Source organism: Anguilla rostrata, chromosome 17, assembly GCF_018555375.3.
Source record: "Anguilla rostrata isolate EN2019 chromosome 17, ASM1855537v3, whole genome shotgun sequence".
Classification (NCBI taxonomy): domain Eukaryota; kingdom Metazoa; phylum Chordata; class Actinopteri; order Anguilliformes; family Anguillidae; genus Anguilla; species Anguilla rostrata.
The window spans coordinates 14,411,119-14,431,360 of NC_057949.1; the positions used below are offsets into that span (position 1 = coordinate 14,411,119).

Here is a 20,242-nt window from a genome sequence, read left to right on the forward strand (position 1 = left end):
AAAATATTAATGTTACCATGGAGAGAAAATGACTCAGGAAACAAACATAATTATTCAAGTGAAGGAACATGACTCAGAAATAGGAAACATAAACAGAAACATACTCACAATATAATGATTTCACAAAGGATGACAGTTTTATTGTGAGAGCTTTGTCAGTTTTCCAAACAGACAAAAATGAGTGCACAAGCATAGAAAATGCATAGAAACTGGTGTTCTGAGACACACTGAAGCTGTAACTGGAAACCATAAATGACACCACAATTCCCAGAGATTGTGTCTACAGATGCACAAGCTCTCCCACACGTATACACCTTTTTAACAGGAACACGGGTTCTTAAAAACGAGCTTCCGTTTAAAAACTGAACAGCGGCCTCTCCGTTACTCCTTCATGCACTTGGACACGAGCACGACCACATTTGCCCTGTTAGACGTGCCTTACGGACGACGGAAGATCAATTCAGCCTCTGGAGAGAGATACTACAAGTGCAGATGAAAAGATTGGCGATTGGGACTGTGGGAAAATAAGATGGTGGTTTTGTAAACCTCAAAATGGTAGTTTTTTATACCTCTGCTGACTTTTCGACCTGCAAATATTCTTGACGGCCAGTGGGATTCCTGCCAGAGAATGATCCGGAATGGAAATTGGTGGAAGGACATGGGAATTGTTGTCGAGCTGTCATTCAGTCCCCCCCCCCCCCCCCCCCACCACAATCACATGGGAAGCATCCCAAAAGAAAGGCTAGCTGGCACGATCATTTGTTAGCACCATAGCCTGTTAGGCACATGAGTACATAGTGTCTGGGATTGGCGGCTGACTGAATACAGGCGGGGGCATCAACGGCAGGTTGTTGGCCAGGACTCAGCACTCCCTCAGGGCTAGGTTGTGGCACCTCTTTGCCAGAAGAGAAGGGAGGCAGATCTTGGCTGGACTTAAGGCCGGCCAGGGAGGTGCATCTGGGGAGGGAGGGAGGCTAGGGGGGCAGACGGAGGGGGGGGGGGGGGTTGGCAGAGGAGACGCGGCTTTTACCTGGGACAGAATAAAAAAGCAACTCGGAATTAACGCCAACTGCTTTGTTATGCAAAGGGTTTTTAAATTTTCAGGAATGCACCACCCAAACTGCCCAGTGCAGATACAGACAAAGCAGAATATTCAAATGAGAAGCTACAATTATTAACGCTCACATCAATACCGATGCTGACAAATTGTGGGGGCATGCTGGGGCCTGATTGGCCCTGGAGCGTGTGGTTTGACACAAAGTCAATAACGTGCTTTCCCATCAGGTTTTCAGGGTAAATGTAAATACCCTACAACGAGCACGCGATGTGTGACTGTGTATTTTGTACGAGTGTGTTTGCACATCTGTGCATATGTTTGCGTGTGTGTGCGTATGTGCATGTGAGTGTGCGCATATGTGTGTGTGTGCGCATGCGTGTGTGTGCACGTATGTGTGTGGGTGCGTGTGAGTGTGTGTGTGTATGCGCGTGTGAGTGTGTGTGTATGTGCGTGTGTGTGTCAGTGTGCATGCGTGCATTCGTATGAGTGTGCATGCGTGTGTGTGCGCGTGTGAGTGTGCATGTGTGTGAGTGTACGTCCATGTATTTAAATACCGGGCTGGCTCCAGGAGCCTCCACTCGGCCTCCCTGTTTTCTGTGAGTCAGACCGACTAGTGGCCTCTGTGGAGCTCAGCTTCAGACCGTGGAAACTCCTTCTGCAGAAAGAACGCAGACGGACAGACGGACAGACAGACATCAGTGTACATCAGTATATCATCTCCCAGTTAATACACTGTTTACAGTTTAAGAGTGCATCTCCCCAACAGACACCTACAACCCGAAGACACAGGAAGAATGCAAGATGATAAGTACAGGCCTAAAAAATATAATTTGAGTCTTGGGTGCCATTAAGTCTGCTTTGTCACATGTTCCCCAGATATTATCAGAATAAAGTACATCTTGTGCACTGATTAATAATATGTAGCAGCCAAGAATGGGAGACCAGGAAATAATAATGCCAACAGAGGCACTAATTCAGCCATTATACCACTGTCAATACACTACTGCCTACACTATCGATTTATAACCGTGTCTGCTGTGTGCATATAGTGTATGTGTATACGTCAGCCTAGATCAAATATTCCAAACCGTTTAAAGAAGTCGTCAGCGTGTCCTGTATTGCTCTTGTCAAATATCCAGCTGCTGTTATTTTGTGTCCTTGTAGGAGAGGCAGCGTAATTTCCATATTTTCAAGTTCTTCAAGTTTCTGAGAGTGCTGTTTTTTTCCCCTTATAGCTATGGTTAGCATCAGGCCCGGACTTGAACACCAAGGGGTGTACACGTCTATTATATGACCTGGATAGCTGTTCCACAAATTGACTGTGTAAAAAAAAAAAAGCTTCCTTATATGAGCGCAGAATATATTATATAGTTATTTTCACCATTGCCATGCTGTCCTGCTGATAAAATCTAAGCTGAAGATACTGTGGACTTCAGTATCTTCAGGTTACAGTGTAGAGAAAGTTTATGTCTTTGAATTACAGAATTTTAAAACTGGTGCGTCATTCAAGAAATGTAAGCTGAAGGGGGATGAGGGATACCTGTGCACTGTTGTAAAAATGAACAGCAAGCATTTACTGCAAAATACATTCCATAATGATGTGCAAAAGCAAATGTTTTGTGGTTTGATTTGTCAATCTTGATCTCTGTTATGAATTAAAACCTCTGTCAACCCCCCCCCCCCCCATTTAGTGTCTTTTTTGGCAAGCCTGAATATATTCATTATGAAAAGTTAACTTACGTACATTTCATTGCAGGAACCAGTTTAGTTGTCCTTCTTTGTACTTTATCAAAATTTTCTATATATATATATATATAACCTTCTTTGATTTATCTATCAGTGTGGTATAGCATTGAATGAATGCATTAGCCTAAGGTAAGTACCTTAGTAAGTACCTTTACTAAAAATAAGCTTAGGAATGGAAAGGATGTGATTGGCGAATCCTGCTCAAAGTTTGGTGACACACCTGCGGAAGTTCTTGACGTCTTTGTGGTCGTTGAAGGTTTGGAGTGAGGACCACTGGTTGACCAGGGGAATGGGCAGTTCCTTGGCAAGGTGGTTAGTGTCACGGGTGATTACAGCAGCCCTAAAATGGGCACATCAAGGCTGCATAATTGGTACCTGCAGCTGGATGTGGCTATAGTGAACAGGTGTGTGTACCTGCAGCTAGGTGCAGCTATAGAGTACAGGTGTGTGTGTGTACCTGCAGCAGGGTATGATTATACTGTACAGGTGTGTGTGTGTGTGTGTGTATACACCTGCAGGAGGGTGCAGTCATGCTGTACAGGTGTGTGTACTGTACCAGCAGCAGGGTGTGGCTGTATTTTGCAGGTGTGTGTGTGTACACCTGCAGTAGGGTGTGTTCATATTGTACAGGTGTGTACCTGCAGCAGGGTGTGGCTGTATTTTGCAGATGTGTGTGTGTGTGTACACCTGCAGTAGGGTGTGTTCATATTGTACAGGTGTGTACCTGCAGCAGGGTGTGGCTGTATTTTGCAGATGTGTGTGTGTGTGTGTACACCTGCAGTAGGGTGTGTTCATATTGTACAGGTGTGTACCTGCAGCAGGGTGTGGCTGTATTTTGCAGATGTGTGTGTGTGTGTGTGTGTACACCTGCAGTAGGGTGTGTCCATATTGTACAGGTGTGTACCTGCAGCAGGGTGTGGCTGTTTTTTTACAGGTGTGTGTGTATGTGTACACCTGCAATAGGGTGTGTTCATATTGTACAGGTGTGTACCTGCAGCAGGGTGTGGCTGTTTTTTACAGGTGTGTGTGTGTGTGTGTGTGTGTACACCTGCAGTAGGGTGTGTTCATATTGTACAGGTGTGTACCTGCAGCAGGGTGTGGCTGTATTTTGCAGATGTGTGTGTGTGTGTGTGTACACCTGCAGTAGGGTGTGTCCATATTGTACAGGTGTGTACCTGCAGCAGGGTGTGGCTGTTTTTTTACAGGTGTGTGTGTATGTGTACACCTGCAATAGGGTGTGTTCATATTGTACAGGTGTGTACCTGCAGCAGGGCGTGGCTGTATTTTGCAGATGTGTGTGCTTGTGTGTGTTTTTCTGCAGGGTGTGGTTACGTGTACAGGTCTGTCTGTACCTGCAGCAGGGCGTGGCTGTATTTTACAGATGCGCATGCTTGCATGCCTTTATCTGCAGGGTGTGAGAGCTAGAGTGTCAGTGTAGTCGTAGCGTAGAGTGCCATGCCTACTGGTAGAGTGAGCACACGCACCTGGGTTGCGTCAGCGAATCAGCCCACTTGCTTAAAGCTGCGTCCCTCTCCACAGTAGGGGGCAGAAGCAGGGAGCAGGCGCGCTGAGAGAGAGCGAGTCTGTCCATCGGATAGAGAGAGAGAAACCAACATGGCTGTTTACCTGGCCAGCTGAAGAAGAGCGAACGCTGGAAAGCTTTAGCTGCTTCTATTTTGTTATGTCTATGTTATTTGAGTTTATTGTTCTTTGCCCTGGACCCCAGAGGGGAAGGGGTGAAGATATTCCTTTATTTGTTTATTGGCCTGTTTGTGGGTGTAGAATTGGCTCTTTGGCTCTCTCAGCAGTATGTGGAAATGCACCATGGCGACAAACTGAAATGTCTTTACATGGCGCGTGACAGTGTGGTTATACTGTAGAGGTGTGTTTGCGTATAAGTCTGTGCGAGTTCCTGCATGCACAGGGACGTGTGTGTGTGTGAGTGTGGGGAGCTCATGCATGTACAGGGACATGTGTGAGCCTGCACAGGCGTGCATCTGCTCGGACGCGTCCCACAGGCCCCCTGGCTCACAGCTGTGCCTGCAGCTCCAGCACCACGCTCTCCAGCTCCTGCTTCTGCTGCACGCTCTGCCCCTGGAGCTCCTCCAGCTGCTCGCCCAGACGCCTGCTCTCCTTCTCCAGCTTCTTCAGCTGAGACTCCCGCAGTCGCACCAGCTCCTCCAGGTAACCCTGCACCAAGCAGCCAGACAGAGAGACAGATCAGCGCAGACCAGAGGGAGGGGCGGAGACAGATAGTATAGCACACAGGAGAAGGAGGGGTAGAGACACAGTATAGCACACAGGAGAGGGATAGAGACAGATGGTATAGCACACAGGAGAGGGAGGGGTAGAGACACAGTATAGCACAGGGAGGATAGGACAGATGTATAGCACACAGGAGAAGGAGGGGTAGAGACACAGTATAGCACACAGGAGAGGGATAGAGACAGATGGTATAGCACACAGGAGAGGGAGGGGTAGAGACAGACGGTATAGCACACAGGAGAGGGATAGAGACAGATGGTATAGCACACAGGAGAGGGATAGAGACAGATGGTATAGCACACAGGAGAGGAATAGAGACAGACGGTATAGCACACGAGAGGGATAAGGACAGATGGTATAGAAACAGAGAGGATAAGGACAGATGGTATAGCACACAGGAGATAGATGGTATAGCACACAGGAGAGAGATAGACAGATGGTATAGCACACAGGAGAGTGATAGAGACAGACGGTATAGCACACAGGAGAGGGACAGAGACAGATGGTATAGCACACAGGAGAGGGAAAGAGACAGACAGTATAGCACACAGGAGAGAGATAGACAGACGGTATAGCACACAGGAGAGGGAGGGGTAGAGACAGACAGTATAGGACAGAGGGAGTAGAGCACAAAAACAGAATAAATATTTTGAGCAGAAATCATCTGGTTTCGCCTTTTGGGCGTAGACAGTCTCACGCTGCATCACTGCAGCACTGGGTATAAATGACCTTAAACTGTGTTCATCATCCTTCGGACGTGGGCGATCTTAAACCCGGGCGCGTCACCTTTTGGGCGTAGACGATCTTGAACCTCTGCTCCATCTTGCGGCACCTGCTGCTCCAGCTCTCCTCGAGGGTGACCAGGGGGATGTAGGGGTGCTCGGAGACACTGTCGTCACTGGCGCCGCTCCCCACGCTACACCTGTCTTCTTCATCGCTCAGGTACTCGTAGCTGCACAGAAACACCTGGGAACTCTTAAGAAGTGCCCCTAGGGGTCTTCACATCTGCATCGCATCTAGAAATGTCTTATTTAGAAACAGAAAATAATTAAATTAACATTAACAAGAAACAACTGAGGGAGGGATAGAGACAGAAGTTATAGCCATTATTTTTTATGGTCAAGCCAATAAAGCATAAACAAAGACAGATAACTTTTAACTGCCAAGCTCTCTCTCATATGCAGGTGCACACACATCCACTCACACACACACACACACACACACACACGCACGCAAATGCACACACACAAGCACAGACACAACAGCACGAAGCTCTGCCCTTTGCCATTTGCCAACAGTGTCGTAGGGTGCCCCCACCTCTGTGTGTACTTCAGATAGGGTGTGTAGTCAATCGTTGTCACAGAGTTTCCATCCAGTCCTTCCCCTTTCAGACAGAAGCTGGGGAGAGAAGGCATCATGTAACTTAAACCTTTGAAGTCTGAGATCAGAAATATTGGAATCCTGATGTAACAATCACTACTGGTACCTGAAAGCAATGGAGTTCTTAGACACAGAAGAAAAAAAAAACATTCCACATTTAAAACTGCAAGGAAGCAACCATTCAGTCATTCATTTAAATATCTATTTCAAACTATTCTAAAGTTTTCCTATGCAGACAATGGGGCTGATTGGGACTAAAGGTGAATGTAACATCCCCATCCCGAATGAGAGCAAAATGACTGTTTTTCACAATGAGCTGCAGCTTGCCAGTTTTCCACTAGAGGGACCTCTAGTCCTCTAGCCATTAGTCACAGCACAATACCCATTCAGGAAGAAAACAAGCTTTTGATCGCATTTACTGTTGGCTCTCTCGCCAGTCCTCTGTGGGAAAAGCACTACTGCACACAAACGATATGCAGTCTCCTCAAAGAGTGCTTAAGCAAGTCATACAGTGCAGGCCATTGTGTGCCTGTTTCTGCACTGAACAGGTCTGTTAGCCCTAAGGCTCTGTGTGCTGCTCTAGAACAGGAAGGCTACAAAAGATATTCAAAGTGTAAGAGACTATGATGGGGTGTGCGGGGGTTTGTGTGTGTGTGTGTAAGGGAGTGTGTATGTGTGTGTGAGAGAGTATGTGTTTGTGTGTGTGTGTGTGAGTGTGTGTGAGAGAGTATGTGTTTGTGTGTGTATGTGAGTGTGTGTGAGAGAGTATGTGTTTGTGTGTGTGTGTGTGTGTGTGTGTGTTTGCATCTCTCACCTGAAGTCTATGGCACTGAGGCCGATCAGCATGCCAGTGAGCACTGTGGCCTCTTCCCGAAGCATGATGGCACCGTCATCATAGAACCTTCTGAAATGTACAGACAGAGGGCGCGTGTCACAGAACAACATTAGCCCTAACCCTAACATTAGCTACCACAGGTGGGTTCGTCTGATTGTTCCTCTTCAACTATAACCCATCCATTAAGCCTCCAGCATGGTTAATAGGCAAGTAGGTGAGTTTGTCTCATCCACACCTTATTCTCTCTTTTGAGAACACGTTTTTGAGGTTTTGTGATTTTGCAGGTACAGTGTCATGCTGCTGACCTGGTCGTTTGCGAGTCCCTCAGGGCTGCTGCGATATATTCAGACAACCGCTTCTCCATCAGAGCCACTCGAACCCAAGCTCGGCCCTGCGCGGAGAAGGGGGATGTCACACGCACCACGGACTCTGTGTGCTGCCTCTCCGGCCATCTCTGCGTTATTCTGCTGTAACCCCCCCCCCCCCGGACCACAGGAAACCTACACACCAACACTGTACATGCCACTCCCAAGTCCTGATAAACAGCCATTCACACAGTGGTATTCTACATGGCCCACGGTTATCAAGTCCTCATAAGCTACTGTTCACACAGTGGTATTCTACATGACCCACTACATGATTCTAAATGACCCTCAAGTCCCCGTTAGCTACTTTTCACAAAGCAGTACGCTGCATGGCCCAGAGGCTCCAAGTCCTCATGAGCCGCTATTTTTTCACGTCTTGCCTAGCTGCTCCATGTCCTCCATCCCTTTCAAGTGGCACACAATTCAGCCGCTCGTTCCGTCTTTTCCCTCCCCTCCGTCTCTCACACTCTTCCCTTCAGTGACCCTTACGCCGCGGAGCTGCTCTTTTCACACGTCACTCAGACGCCTTAAAGACGCGCGCCCTCCTGCACCTGGCACCGGCGGGCATCGCCACGGAAACCCAGGCTTGCTCTCGGGGACTAGCCCGTGATGTAACCCACGGAGTGACAATGACACACTGTCCCGGAGATAAGGCCCCGCACTATGTCAGGGGCCCGGGCAGCCGGGGGCAGGAAGGAGCGCCCCCCCCCCCCCCGGCTTTCGCGTGGGTCTGTCCTCGGGCTGCAGCTCTTGCCTTGGCGCGCGACGTGCCGATGTTCTCCATGTTCTCGATGCTGCCGATGCAGTTGTTCTGCACCTTGTCGCAGGCCAGGCGGATGTAGTCCCAGAAGCTGCGCTGACCGTCGTAGCCAAACCATATCCCAGGACCTGATCAAAAAAAAAAAAAAAACAACCACGCTCCATACTTTTACATACAAGCCATTCAAATCAGCTCTTTTACAAACAAATACACATTCAATTTAATGTCGATATATAACCTCTTTAAATAGCACAGTATATAGCAATATAATGATATTAATAATGTAATGTGTTCACATACTCTTGAACAAACAAAAAAAACACCATAGAGAAATTAACAAAATAGGCCGTTGGGTAAGCAGCATTTTTGATGAGGATGACTGCTCTGACCCCAGGTTGAAAATAGCGGTTAAGTAATTTGCAGTTGCTCGCCTGATTTGCTTGCACTTTGAATTAATGACATCACAATCCTGGAGCAAGCTCTTCCGCCTGCTGCTGCCATCTGCTGATGATGTCATTCCCTCAGAGTTCCGTGCTGACATCACCTTAGACAACCGTGGTTCATGAAAAATCAGCAAGTTCGGCTGTTTTGGGCAAAGATCCCACCAAATCCACCTCAATAATTACCTCCGTTTTAAAATCGCTGAGACCTCTTACAGCCAAGCTACTCATACTGTAAATGTAGGTACACAGGTCTGTCCAGAATTTGTGGACATGACCCTATGCACGCTGGGATGTTATTTGCATTACTAGGGTGGTGGCCTCTGCTTTGCATATATACTTAATGTCTATATAATGTTTATCCAGGTGTTTCCATTTTTTGTTCACTACCTGTAAAAATTGTGGGAAACATTCATTACTTTCGAGGGTCTAGATATTCAAATATACATTCTGATATGATATCAAGCATGATATTCTTGCACTTGCTACTGTTGTTGGTTATCCATTTAGGTGCCACTGTCCGAAGCTTCCAATTAAAGTTTGAAAAAGACGAATTCTCCACTTCTTAACCCTGCCTTGGTCCTGTACGTTATGTAGGCCACACCCCCCCCCCCATTACCTTTGAAACGGTGGCTAAGGACATGCTCCAAGATGGCGGCGAAATTGACGAACTCCTCGGACGAGTCGTCGATGGGCTCGGCGGAGTACTTCTCCAACAGCGTCTTCACAGAGAACCTTCCAGAAACGAGAGACAAAGAGAGCTCTGTACGCGGTGGCATGTGTTCCCTCTGCCCACCTTCAACGTGGGCAGGCCGATTTACATGTAGGACAACACCGCCCTCGCTTTGCCATGTTCACAGGCAACATCGGGATCACCAGGGAAAGACGGCGGGGGATTGCAGTTCTTTTGGGTTTCGGTAGCTAAAAAGAGAGGCGCGCGCTAACCGGCGAGGACGTGGACACATGCAGAAAACTCTTTGACATCATGGCCGGTCCTCATTTTAAATAAGGATGTTGGAACGATGCCATAAAGTTGAGTGATGTCATTACCATTTGTCTTGTGTACAACAATGTGTCCTTCAGCCATTCAATGGTGCTCCTAAGACCACAAAACAATCGCTCCACTGTACCTCTCTCTGGCTGCCACTGTCCATTTACAGCCAACACACAAACTATCGCTGGCCTTCTGCATAGTTCGCATCTCGTTGTACAACCAACGCACCACTTCGCATAAAATGCCGCATTCCTTAGAGCCTGATGAGAGGATCCATTTTGGATTTTGTTGCTGCAGTCTGGCGTAGCCTGTGATCTGGAATTCATTGTAAGTGGTAGGTGTACTGAGTAAAAACAAGAAGATAGCAAAAACACTCATGTTAAAGTGAACTTGTATGAACTGGCCTATACTGATGTCATGGAACTGCTATTTAAAATAAATATTATTGTATATTAATATACAGTAATCAGATGACTGTGAAACACTTAATACTGTTCCTTATACCTAATACCTCCTAATATTAGACTGTGGTTTGCTCTACTCCATGTGCTGGCAGCAGAAGTTCTGAACATATTTTCTGTATGAAGAAATGCAACAGTACCCAGCTAGACATACACTGCAGAGCATCCAAAGCATAACATACCATAAAGATAATAAATTCACTCAGAACTGAACCAATTTACTTAAACCTTAATTAACAAGTTCCAAAATAGTCAGAGAAAAACTCACAACTGAAATAACAGGCAAGCATTTTGACTGTCATTATTTCATATGCTACAATTCAGCAATGCAATCTCAAATTTTGGGAATGCTAGCATGCCACTGAAATTTTAATATTGATTGTGTACATGAAGTCATCCCAACGTATGTATCAGTAGATGCAATCCTATCCGGCTGGGCAGACCTTTATCTTTGGATGATGTTTACAGCTGATGGAGCCAGTGACCAAGGCCATTCAGAGCTAAAAATACCAGCTGGGCCATTTCTTCCTGAAGAAGTTACATTCATAAGCATTTATTTCATCTCCTTCAGCTGCTGCTTTGAAATGGAATAGCAATGAATTCCATCAGTGTAACAGGCTTCTCTCTGGCCTCTTCTTTCTTTCGCTTGATGTTTTTGTCATTTGCATCCAAAAAGCTTCAAAATTCACTACGTTGACTATGCGGCATACTGCTTTCTGGGTACTCAGAACTGTTTCCATAACAATGTGTTAGAGAGCATTATGGAAACTGTATTGCCAGTACCAGTGCTGAACCAGGCATAGCTATAGTACCACTGCAGAACAGGGCACAGCTACAGTACCAGTGTAGAGTAGGGCAGTACCAGTGCAGAACAGGGCAGTACCAGTATAGAACCGGGCATAGCTACAGTACCACTGCAGAACAGGGCAGTACCAGTATAGAACCGGGCATAGCTACAGTACCACTGCAGAACAGGGCAGTACAAGTTCAGGACAGGGCAGAGCTTCTGTACCACTGCTGAACAGGGCATGCTCCACAGGGCATACTCTAGCTGCAGTTCCTGTGCTGAAAGCAGGAATGCAAGCAGAATAAGGCATTTGACATCACACCGGGCGGGTGTTTACTATAGGAACAGTACGGGAGCAATGCTACAGAGCCGAGTGATGTCACTACCGATTGTTCAGCGCGCAACAATGTCTCCTTCAGGCATTCAATAGTGTTCCCATCTCGGCAAGACAATCGGCCTACTGTACCGCTCTCTCTGGCCGCCACTGGCCCTTGGCGAGTCACATGGAACGTGGTCCCGCGTCTCTGAAAGGCTAGGGCTCAGTGCTGAACGAACGCGCCGCGTTAGAGAAGGACGGCGTCGCCTCCCACATACTGCTCAGATCTGCCCTGGTTTCGCGGCCGCAGCTCAATCTGACCGATGACCTGGCGCTGAGCTCTCCAGGCGATGTGTCGCGCTGACTGAACCTGAAAACCGATGCTGAGGCAGGACCAGGACCGTCTCCATGGGGAACACCAGCTTCACCGAGGGCAAGACCGCCATCGCCATGGGCAACTCCAGCCTCACTAGGGGCAAAACCACCATCTCCATGGGTGGCACGACCCTCAAGCGGGGCAAGACCACCATGTCTTTGGGCAAGTCCATCCTCACCCGGAGCAAGACCAGCACGTCTTTGGGCAAGGCTAAGTTCAGCAGGCGGAAGACCACCGTCTAGATGGATGGAGCCGCCAAGAGCAGCACGACCGGCATCCACACGGACAACACGACCGCAAAAAATCACACAGGCAAAAGCAGCATCCACACACACGAAACCGCAACCGCAACCACAGACAAGACCGAGGACTTTGAGATCAAAACGAGCAATACAACGGGCATGATCACCATTTCCACGCGCAAAACCACCCTCTCCAGGGGTAAGATGTCCATCAGCATGGGCAAAACCACCGTTTCCAGGGGCAAGACTATGATCACTGTGCACAAAAACAGTTTCACCAGGGGCAAGAATTCTATAGCACTGGACAATATCATCATTGTTAGGGGGCAGAAGGACATCTTTATTGAGAAGATTACCATCACTAGGGGCAAAGAAACACAATGTCATCTGTACTGGGAATACAATTTGTGATCTACCAGTAGGCCTGAAAGGTTTGGATCCTTTACTTTGATCACAGAGGAATATACCAAGCAACAGGTAAGTACTATAATCTTGTTCATCTCATTGGAAAAGCACTGCTAACATAAAGCCATGGTCATTCTGTAACAGAATAAAAATACACATAGAACATTATTCTTGGATGCTGAGAATCGCCATATATTTTCACTCCATTTAAAGGCTTTTCTTCAGTTATTGGTCTTAGTACTGCCTTCACAGGACAGAGGGAGAGAAAGAGAGAATGCACTATGAAGTACTTATGTAATTATAAAGAAAAAAATTAATAATATGAAAATAACCACACTTTATTTCCATTATTATGGTCAGAAAACAAAAAACCCTTTTGGAAGTGGAATATACTGTGAAATCTCAAAATGAAATTAAATATATTTCAAACACCAGAAAGGGTACTGCAACACTTCACAATATATATGGCCTACTACAATAAGTGCCACTTTCAGATACTGAAATATATATTTTAAATACATTGATATTAAATATATTTATCATTTTATTTTCCAAAAACTTGTACATATGCACAATCCATATGTACAATATTTTGTAGTATATTCAATGTCCAAATGGAAACTCAGATTCAAAATGAAGATTTCTGAACATACAATTTCATGCTACCAAATTTCAGAATGAAATATGTCCATATGTACTTTCCTCTCTGATACAGATGGCTAAAACATCATACTTTAAACTTAAATAAAGCCAAGTGTTGTGCCTCGTTTTTGGCTTTTCTTATGCAACTGTGTTGTCAGAGCACAAATTCTGTCAAGTAAATATCCTGATATAGAAAAAAAAATGCTATTGTCTTGCAAAATTTCAGCTTTGATAAAATTCCTGCAGATTAGCCACTTAATTTTCACTTTTTCACTTTCACAAAAAGCTTAATACTGGAACACACATAAACACAAACACACACACACAATAAAGCTATTTAGAGTTTATTACCTATATCCCCATAAGACCTAGCAGAAGAAAGTTTAAGTATTTTAATTTTTGACATAATACAAGTGTCTTGGATGAGAGAAACGTGGCAGTGAAAATAAGTATTTTAATGTCATTTCTCTTGTCCTGGTTTTTGATATTAAAACCATGCCCTGCGATGGATTGGCAACATGTCTAGGGTGTATTCCTGCCTCTCACCCAATGCATGCTGAGACAGGCTCTACGAACACCCCCCACCCCCCCCCCCCGCCCCCACCTAGCCACCCCACCCCCCGCGACCCTGACCAGCAGGTTTGATAATGGATGGATGGCAATTAAGACCAGAGACTCATGTCACCTACAGGGGACAAAACGAATTAAATGAATTGCCGGATATTAGGAGGATTTTTTTTTTTTTTAAATAAAACAGCAGGGTGTTTTTCAAGAGTGCTGCATTGTCAAACAGGCAGGTAGTGGAAGATGCTTTCCCTCCAGTAATATGTTCACACAAGCTTGGTAATGCTGTGTGTGTGTTTGAGAACAGTGGTTCCACATGCATGTAATTTTCACTTACTCGGATATACAAATGCTGCTTGTTCTGAATAATAAAAAACGCACATAATTCAGAAGAATGTCAGGTGGGTTTCTGTGGAGGCATCCCTTGAAGAGATTATAGTTACAAGAAATTATGTGAGGCCATTAAGAAAGATGTATGCTATTAGCCACAAGAGCCATTGAAGAAACTGATATTAATAGAGGGCAGAGTGCCAACTGTAAGCACTTGTGTAAAAATGAGGACACACATTTGACATGACACAGGTCAGATTAATATAAGAACAAACTGCAAACTGAGTGATGTCACTGCCAATTGTCTTGTCTGTAACAATGTGTCCTTCAGCCACTGAGCCAGTGTTCCCATCGCGATACAATTGGTCCACTGTCCCAGCCCATAAAAAATGACACTCTCTGGCTGTCACTGTCCACTTACAGGTCAAATGGAATCTATCCCTAGCGTTTCATTGGCTGCCTTTCAGTGTTCAACCAATGCATCTGCAGAGGTGAAGAAGATGAGCCCACTGCCCCACAGAAGGACGTCTCCGCCCCGGCCCCAGGACTGGTTCTGTTGTTTAATTCCAAGTCTGCCGTTCCCAGAATTGTATAATAAATATCTGTTTCTATGTAACCAAGCAAACTATTAGCTCGTCAGGTTGATCTTCTACTAGAATCTGTAGGTCATATAGGGGGAATATATTGTATTTTGGGATTTGCAAAGGTAGAGGGTCCAGGTTTGCATAAGCGAGTGTAACAAATTAATAATAATTAGCACTAGCTAATTGGATTTATTAACCTCCAGCTCAAAGCTTCTAATCACTTTTCATGCCTTCAGTTTGAGACCACTGGGAACCTTCATATTCTGGGCTCTCGGAAACATTTGTATTTTTGATTTATCCTGAATGCATTAAAGCTTTTCATTTGACCCTGGTCTCAGCTGCCTAATTTTCCATCAGAAAGCTTTTGCTGTAGACGGCTTAGTTTGCCCCACCATTTTACCACCGTGGTCCTAAATTTGCATTTGTTGAGAAATATCACAACTGGGAAATTGTCAAACAGTTCATCATTTAACCAAATACTTGGTTGGCCCTCTGTGCGCATTAAAGATTAGTGAATCCCCCCATTAAAGAGAAAGATTCCACTGGAGGTGGGGGAGGGTTGGGCTTGGGTGGGGTTGTGGGGGTGGTGGATTTTGGCAGCCAAATACCCGGGTGGGTGGGGAAAAAAATGCCAGAAGGGGAATTGTGAATCTGTGTTGTGAAGAGGGAGTGAAGCCAGTCCCAGGTGCTCAGTGGTGTGTGGAATCAAGTGAGGGGTTTCTGTAGAGCAAGGTCTAAGGAGCTGGTGGACTATGCAGCACAGTGCCCCATGGTTTTCTCTCTTTTGGTCGGGTGCCTTGTGTGAGGACTCCTCTGTGTTGCCGAGTGTCAGGCAGCGACTGGTATCCAGAACTTTGAGTGGAGCTTCTCAACAATGCACAGAGCAAAACCGACTTGAGCAGACAGAGAAGGAACTACGCCAGAACTTCCTTTGGACAGATCTCCGGGTTTCGTTTTGGGAATGCTTGAAATGAGTGGCAAGGCACATTTTCTTTTCCATTTTAATGGTATTCCTCATAATGGCCGGTGGAAGAAAGAAACAGATAACGTCTTTGAAAAGGTGGAGAGGTGGAGAGAGAATGGAAAATGGAGCTGCTTATGGAAGAGGGATGGAACTGAGAGCAGCTGACTACATAGGATGGCAAAGTGCAGACAGCAACTGTGACACTGTAGGCAAGCCAGGAAACAAGAGCCATGCCACTGAGCACAAAGAGCAGAAAGCTGCTGAGTCGATGTCGATGTTGAGGGTGACTGAGGGTGAGAATAACCTGAAGGAGATGGTGAAAGGCAGGTGAAAATGGGTCAGAGTATGTTGAGGAGTGCTCTGGAGGGTTGGGCTGTGGATCTGAGTATGTTGTGGAAGGTTCTGGACTGGCTTGGCCATGGGGGCCAAAAGGAAGGTGCTGGTGTGAGGGAGGTGGAGGGAAAATCTCCGCAAGACAGAGGAGTTGGTGGACTTGTTGCTCTCATTCCTATCCCCACTTACTTGGAAGACATAGCTGTAAACATACATTCAATTATGGAGGACATGGCCATTTTGCAAGTTTGGGAGGGTAACAGGAGTAGACTTCACTCAGAACACTGGGCCACTGAGTTTGAAAATATGACCGTTCCAGGGCTTTAATAGAAATTAGGCAGTTCGTCCAAATTAGGAACCACTAAAGGGTTTTCCACAAAAACTGAAGGGCAACACTGATGCAAAAATGAAAATAAAAGAAAATAGCCTGCATGTCCAGAGGAGAATGTTTCACTTACAGGGAACTCAGCAGCCTGGAAACAGATGTATTAAAGCTGATGAGCAGTTAAAGCAGCTAATTGTAATAGGGAGATTCAATGTGAACAGAAGTCCAGGAAGCGCAGATGTTGATACTGTACTTTGCCAGATGTGCAGCTCGTTGGCATGGAAACCGGGCATACAGATGATTGGGTGCAGGTGGCTGAGCCCCGCCCTTTGACCACAGCGCGTAGTGCTGGAGGAGGAGGGGGGTCCCACTCGGCCGGATGTGTGCCTCGGGGGCACTGGTAGATGGTCATAACTGAAGGGAACCTGGCACCAGCAGGTTGGGGTTGGGAAGTAAGTGCGCCTGCGCTAGCATAGTGCCCTTTAGCTATGGCATTGCCCAGTGCTTCCGCCATGCCACGCCTCCCTAGATGCAGGGCGCGTGCCACTACACCTACAGGAGGCGCTGAAGACCGAGAAGCTCCATGCCCTGGCCATCTTAAACAAGTTAGCAGTGAGGGGGTTATGCTTGTCACCTGTCCTCTGAGCGTACCACTCTGAGGCACTCCCAGTGCCATTAGACCGGGAGCAGAGCAGAGGTGGGCCATCCTAGGACTCTGGCCCTGGGACTGCTACTTAGCTTGACTGGGAATGACCTAGAAACCTCCATTACTCAAACACAGCCCCAGAACAATGTCACAAACATGAACTTATGTGTAACCAATGCACACCGTCCATGCTCTAAGGGAATCTTTAGGCGGCGAGGAGACTCTGGGCACTTGCGAAGGGAGAGGATCCAGAGTAACGCAAGCAGGTATAGGAACGAATCTCACTTAGAGCTGCTACTAACCCAAATTAACAGCAGTAGCGGAATCCTCCCCCTTCAGCTTGGCATTTCTAACAGTTCTGCTTGCCTTGACGCTGTACAAACGGTCGCTTCTGCTTGGGGGAGGGGGAACCGAAATGTCAGGAGTCGGGAAAGGCCGCTCTGTATGTCGGATTTATCCTGCCTGTATTAAAGTTCGGTTTTCACCTGGTGTCAGTTGCCTTATTGTCCTGAACAGTGCATCCCAGAAAAGAACTTTCATAGCATTGCTCACAAAGCTCAAAAGTATGTTTGTGTTACACTGATCTCCAAAACAAGACTTGTGACAGTTTTGTCATCAACACGGGCAATACCAGCATAACTGTCCACTGTTAATTGGGGGGGTGGGGGGTGGGGGGGGGGAACTACCCACACTGTCAGCAAAACCACTATAAATGAGACTAAGAGTGACATCTCAAATAAATAAAATAAAAACACCATCACCAGGAGCAAAGGAACCACATCTACAGTGCAGAACGTGAGCTGTGATCCACATGCAAGTTTGAATCGTATCAATCAAGACAAAGCAACAAGTAAGAATCACAACCTTACTTCAGTGAACCCAGATGGTGCTTGCTTACACCAGTCTGACACATGAAATTTTGGAGTCGAGTACATTAATGCAGAAATAAAGGTACAACAGTCAGAATGACTAATACTTTATCAATGCAATTAAACAAACAGAGGGAACTGCCTTGTGGACTACCTTATACTGAAATTGTAAAACATTTAGCAAGGTTTTAAGCCAAGAATCAAACCAGAAATGTAATATATTTTCTTCTCTCTAAAATGGTGGGTGTTCTGACCCACAGTTTCAAAACAAACATTTTTGATAATCCAATTCCTGAACTACACATCAAACACAAGACACTAGATAGCTAGTACAGCAGAGACAGTTGGCATAGTACAGAATTCAAAACGGCAGTGTATACTTATGCTATACAATTTCTTTCAGTTTTAAAATCACCAAGCTAGCTAGTCCCTTAATCTATTTCCACATTGTCTATGCCAATAAACACACACCGTGTAGCAGTCACCTGCAGTGCAGTAGCACCAGCATTTGAACTGAGGTCCGGTATTAAATAAACCCCTTCAGTGTCCTCAGTTGAAAGCTTGCTGAGTATGCAGCTCCCTCTAAAGACTGTCTGGAATTGTTATTTTTGAAGTTACCTTGACAACTTGGCTACATAGCAACTTACCTTTTTGCAGTATTTAGTCTAATCCAGTGGTTCTGAAACCCAGTGTTGGTTTTTTGTTTCAGGCTTAAATTCTGTTTTTTTTTTAAATTGCAAGCTGTTAATTGTAATTAATTAGGCACTTTCAATGTCTGTTGAAGGATGATTCCATGGCCATATTATTTCAGAAATTATATGCATACCATGTAGAATTAATGTTCTATATTAATATCACATGACTTTTAATCAGTCAATTAATGCTTTAATGTACTGTAACGTACTATACGAGAAATTATCCCTTTAGAAAGAGGTTACATTTAATTTATTTAATAATAATAGAGTGGTGAAGTCAGCTTGATCCTAATTTCTGGATACCCATAGCCACTGAAACTTAACCTTCTTTGGAAGATGAAGCTTTCAGAGATAGAGAAAATGGCAACAAGTCCAATCACAGTATCCAAATTAATCCAAAAGTACTCTGTAGTCCTTCTGTGTCTAGATAAATGTAGATTGCACTGAGTTTACTGATATATTTTATTAGACCGTCAGGACACTAATCGTGGCTGCCTGGGGTGGCGGTGTCCTTAACTGGGGAGGTTGCAGTCATAGCAACGACACCCTTCGCCCTCATATCGGCGAGCCTACGCAAAGCCACTGACACAGCCTGCTGTGAGGAACAGCCGATACACAGCATCCTTTAGCGCACTGTCCAAAAACAGTGAGGAAGACAGCCAACGGGTTATTCTACAACACTGATGAGAAAAATTGCGTGTGTTTGCCACCTTTGTTCTTTTTTGTTTCAAAAATGAACGAATAAAAACATAAACAGACGCAATTGTGAGCTTCAAAGACAAAGGAAACATTCAGTCCAAAACAAGAGCACAGTCACGCATCAAGCGAATGACCAAAATAACGGAATTTAATGGACGTGAAAATCGCCTTGCTCAACATACAGGACTGAAATGTTCACCGTTGTCTAACTTGTACGCTACATTCGAAATATAGCCTGCCGGTTATAATCTTCTACCTACAGTAGGTACCTAGCCTACTGGATTGTAACACGAATCTACTCAATAAGACTACGCTTTAACGTGATAATGATTTACAATGACATATAATGAGAGAAAATAAAATACGTGCACGTTCTGCAAACTCCGGGCACCATAACCTGTACCTGCAAACTGTGAGGAGATTTTTACGTTCCACGGCGACGCTCCGAGAAGATGCGTTTTTCGACGACAGACCCATAGCCATCGCTGACTCGCGGCTCGATTCAGATGCGGCACAAGACCACAGTCCCTGTACCATGGACCACCTGTCCGGAACACCTCGTCATGCAAAAACACCCCGACTCCACGGCAGTCATGGGGGGGTCTCGAGTCTTAAAGGAGATGGTTATAGCGTTAATGTAATGTAGAAAGTGTTTATCTGCGTGTATGGATGTATCAAAGAGGCATCAGAAATTCCCTTCAAATTCTCACACCCAAATGTAACCCCTTGTGACGACAATACCCCCGTCTTCTGCATGAATTGACTTCATAACCGATATATCGACAGTTCTCACGTTTTTCGCTGCTATCGGGTTCTGCTGCTTCTGTGCAGTCCTATCCCCTCAGTGGTCCTCCCCTCCCTCACTTAAAATCGATGACTTCACCACAGACGCTGCAGTTGATGTAGGCCAACTCCATTTAGCCGCCAGCAAAACAGGAGCTCTACACATTTTAGCCGTTTTTAATTATTATTATGATTTAATAATGATTTGAAATAATGATACATTATTTCAGACCACATCGAATGAATGTGTGTATCTGCAAAACGAACTTAATAAAAATTTCCAAATATTCCCTTGATACCAAAATATCTTATCAGTTCCTCACAAGGCGTAGCTTACGGGTAGGCTACTTGATCCTATAATAATATTATTGTACTGAAA

At 45.5% G+C, this 20,242-nt stretch overlaps 1 protein-coding gene and 1 long non-coding RNA gene across 4 annotated transcripts; one reads left to right on the forward strand and one right to left on the reverse strand.

Moving 5' to 3' along the window:
- Positions 1-115: 115 nt before the first annotated feature.
- On the reverse strand, positions 116-20,201 carry LOC135243964 (RUN domain-containing protein 3A-like). 3 transcript variants are annotated; one of them, XM_064316125.1, is made up of 12 exons: positions 19,484-20,201; positions 9,468-9,583; positions 8,403-8,536; positions 7,589-7,674; positions 7,263-7,352; positions 6,386-6,466; positions 5,855-6,020; positions 4,836-4,993; positions 4,288-4,386; positions 3,024-3,143; positions 1,612-1,712; positions 116-974 (listed from the first exon to the last, which is right to left on the reverse strand). In XM_064316125.1, the coding sequence occupies exons 1-12, from the start codon at positions 19,615-19,617 to the stop codon at positions 934-936; spliced, it is 1,326 nt and encodes a 441-aa protein (XP_064172195.1). In that variant the 5' UTR covers positions 19,618-20,201; the 3' UTR covers positions 116-933. The 3 variants fall into 3 exon arrangements, 2 of the variants coding, with proteins under 2 accessions (XP_064172195.1, XP_064172196.1); XM_064316126.1 differs by lacking the exon at positions 4,288-4,386; XR_010326863.1 differs by lacking the exons at positions 116-974; positions 4,288-4,386 and having other exon boundaries at positions 1,693-1,712; positions 3,024-3,163.
- Positions 12,020-14,875, forward strand: LOC135243968 (uncharacterized). Its single transcript, XR_010326864.1, has 2 exons — positions 12,020-12,501; positions 14,389-14,875. It is a non-coding gene; the product is annotated as an uncharacterized LOC135243968 (long non-coding RNA).
- Positions 20,202-20,242: the final 41 nt, after the last annotated feature.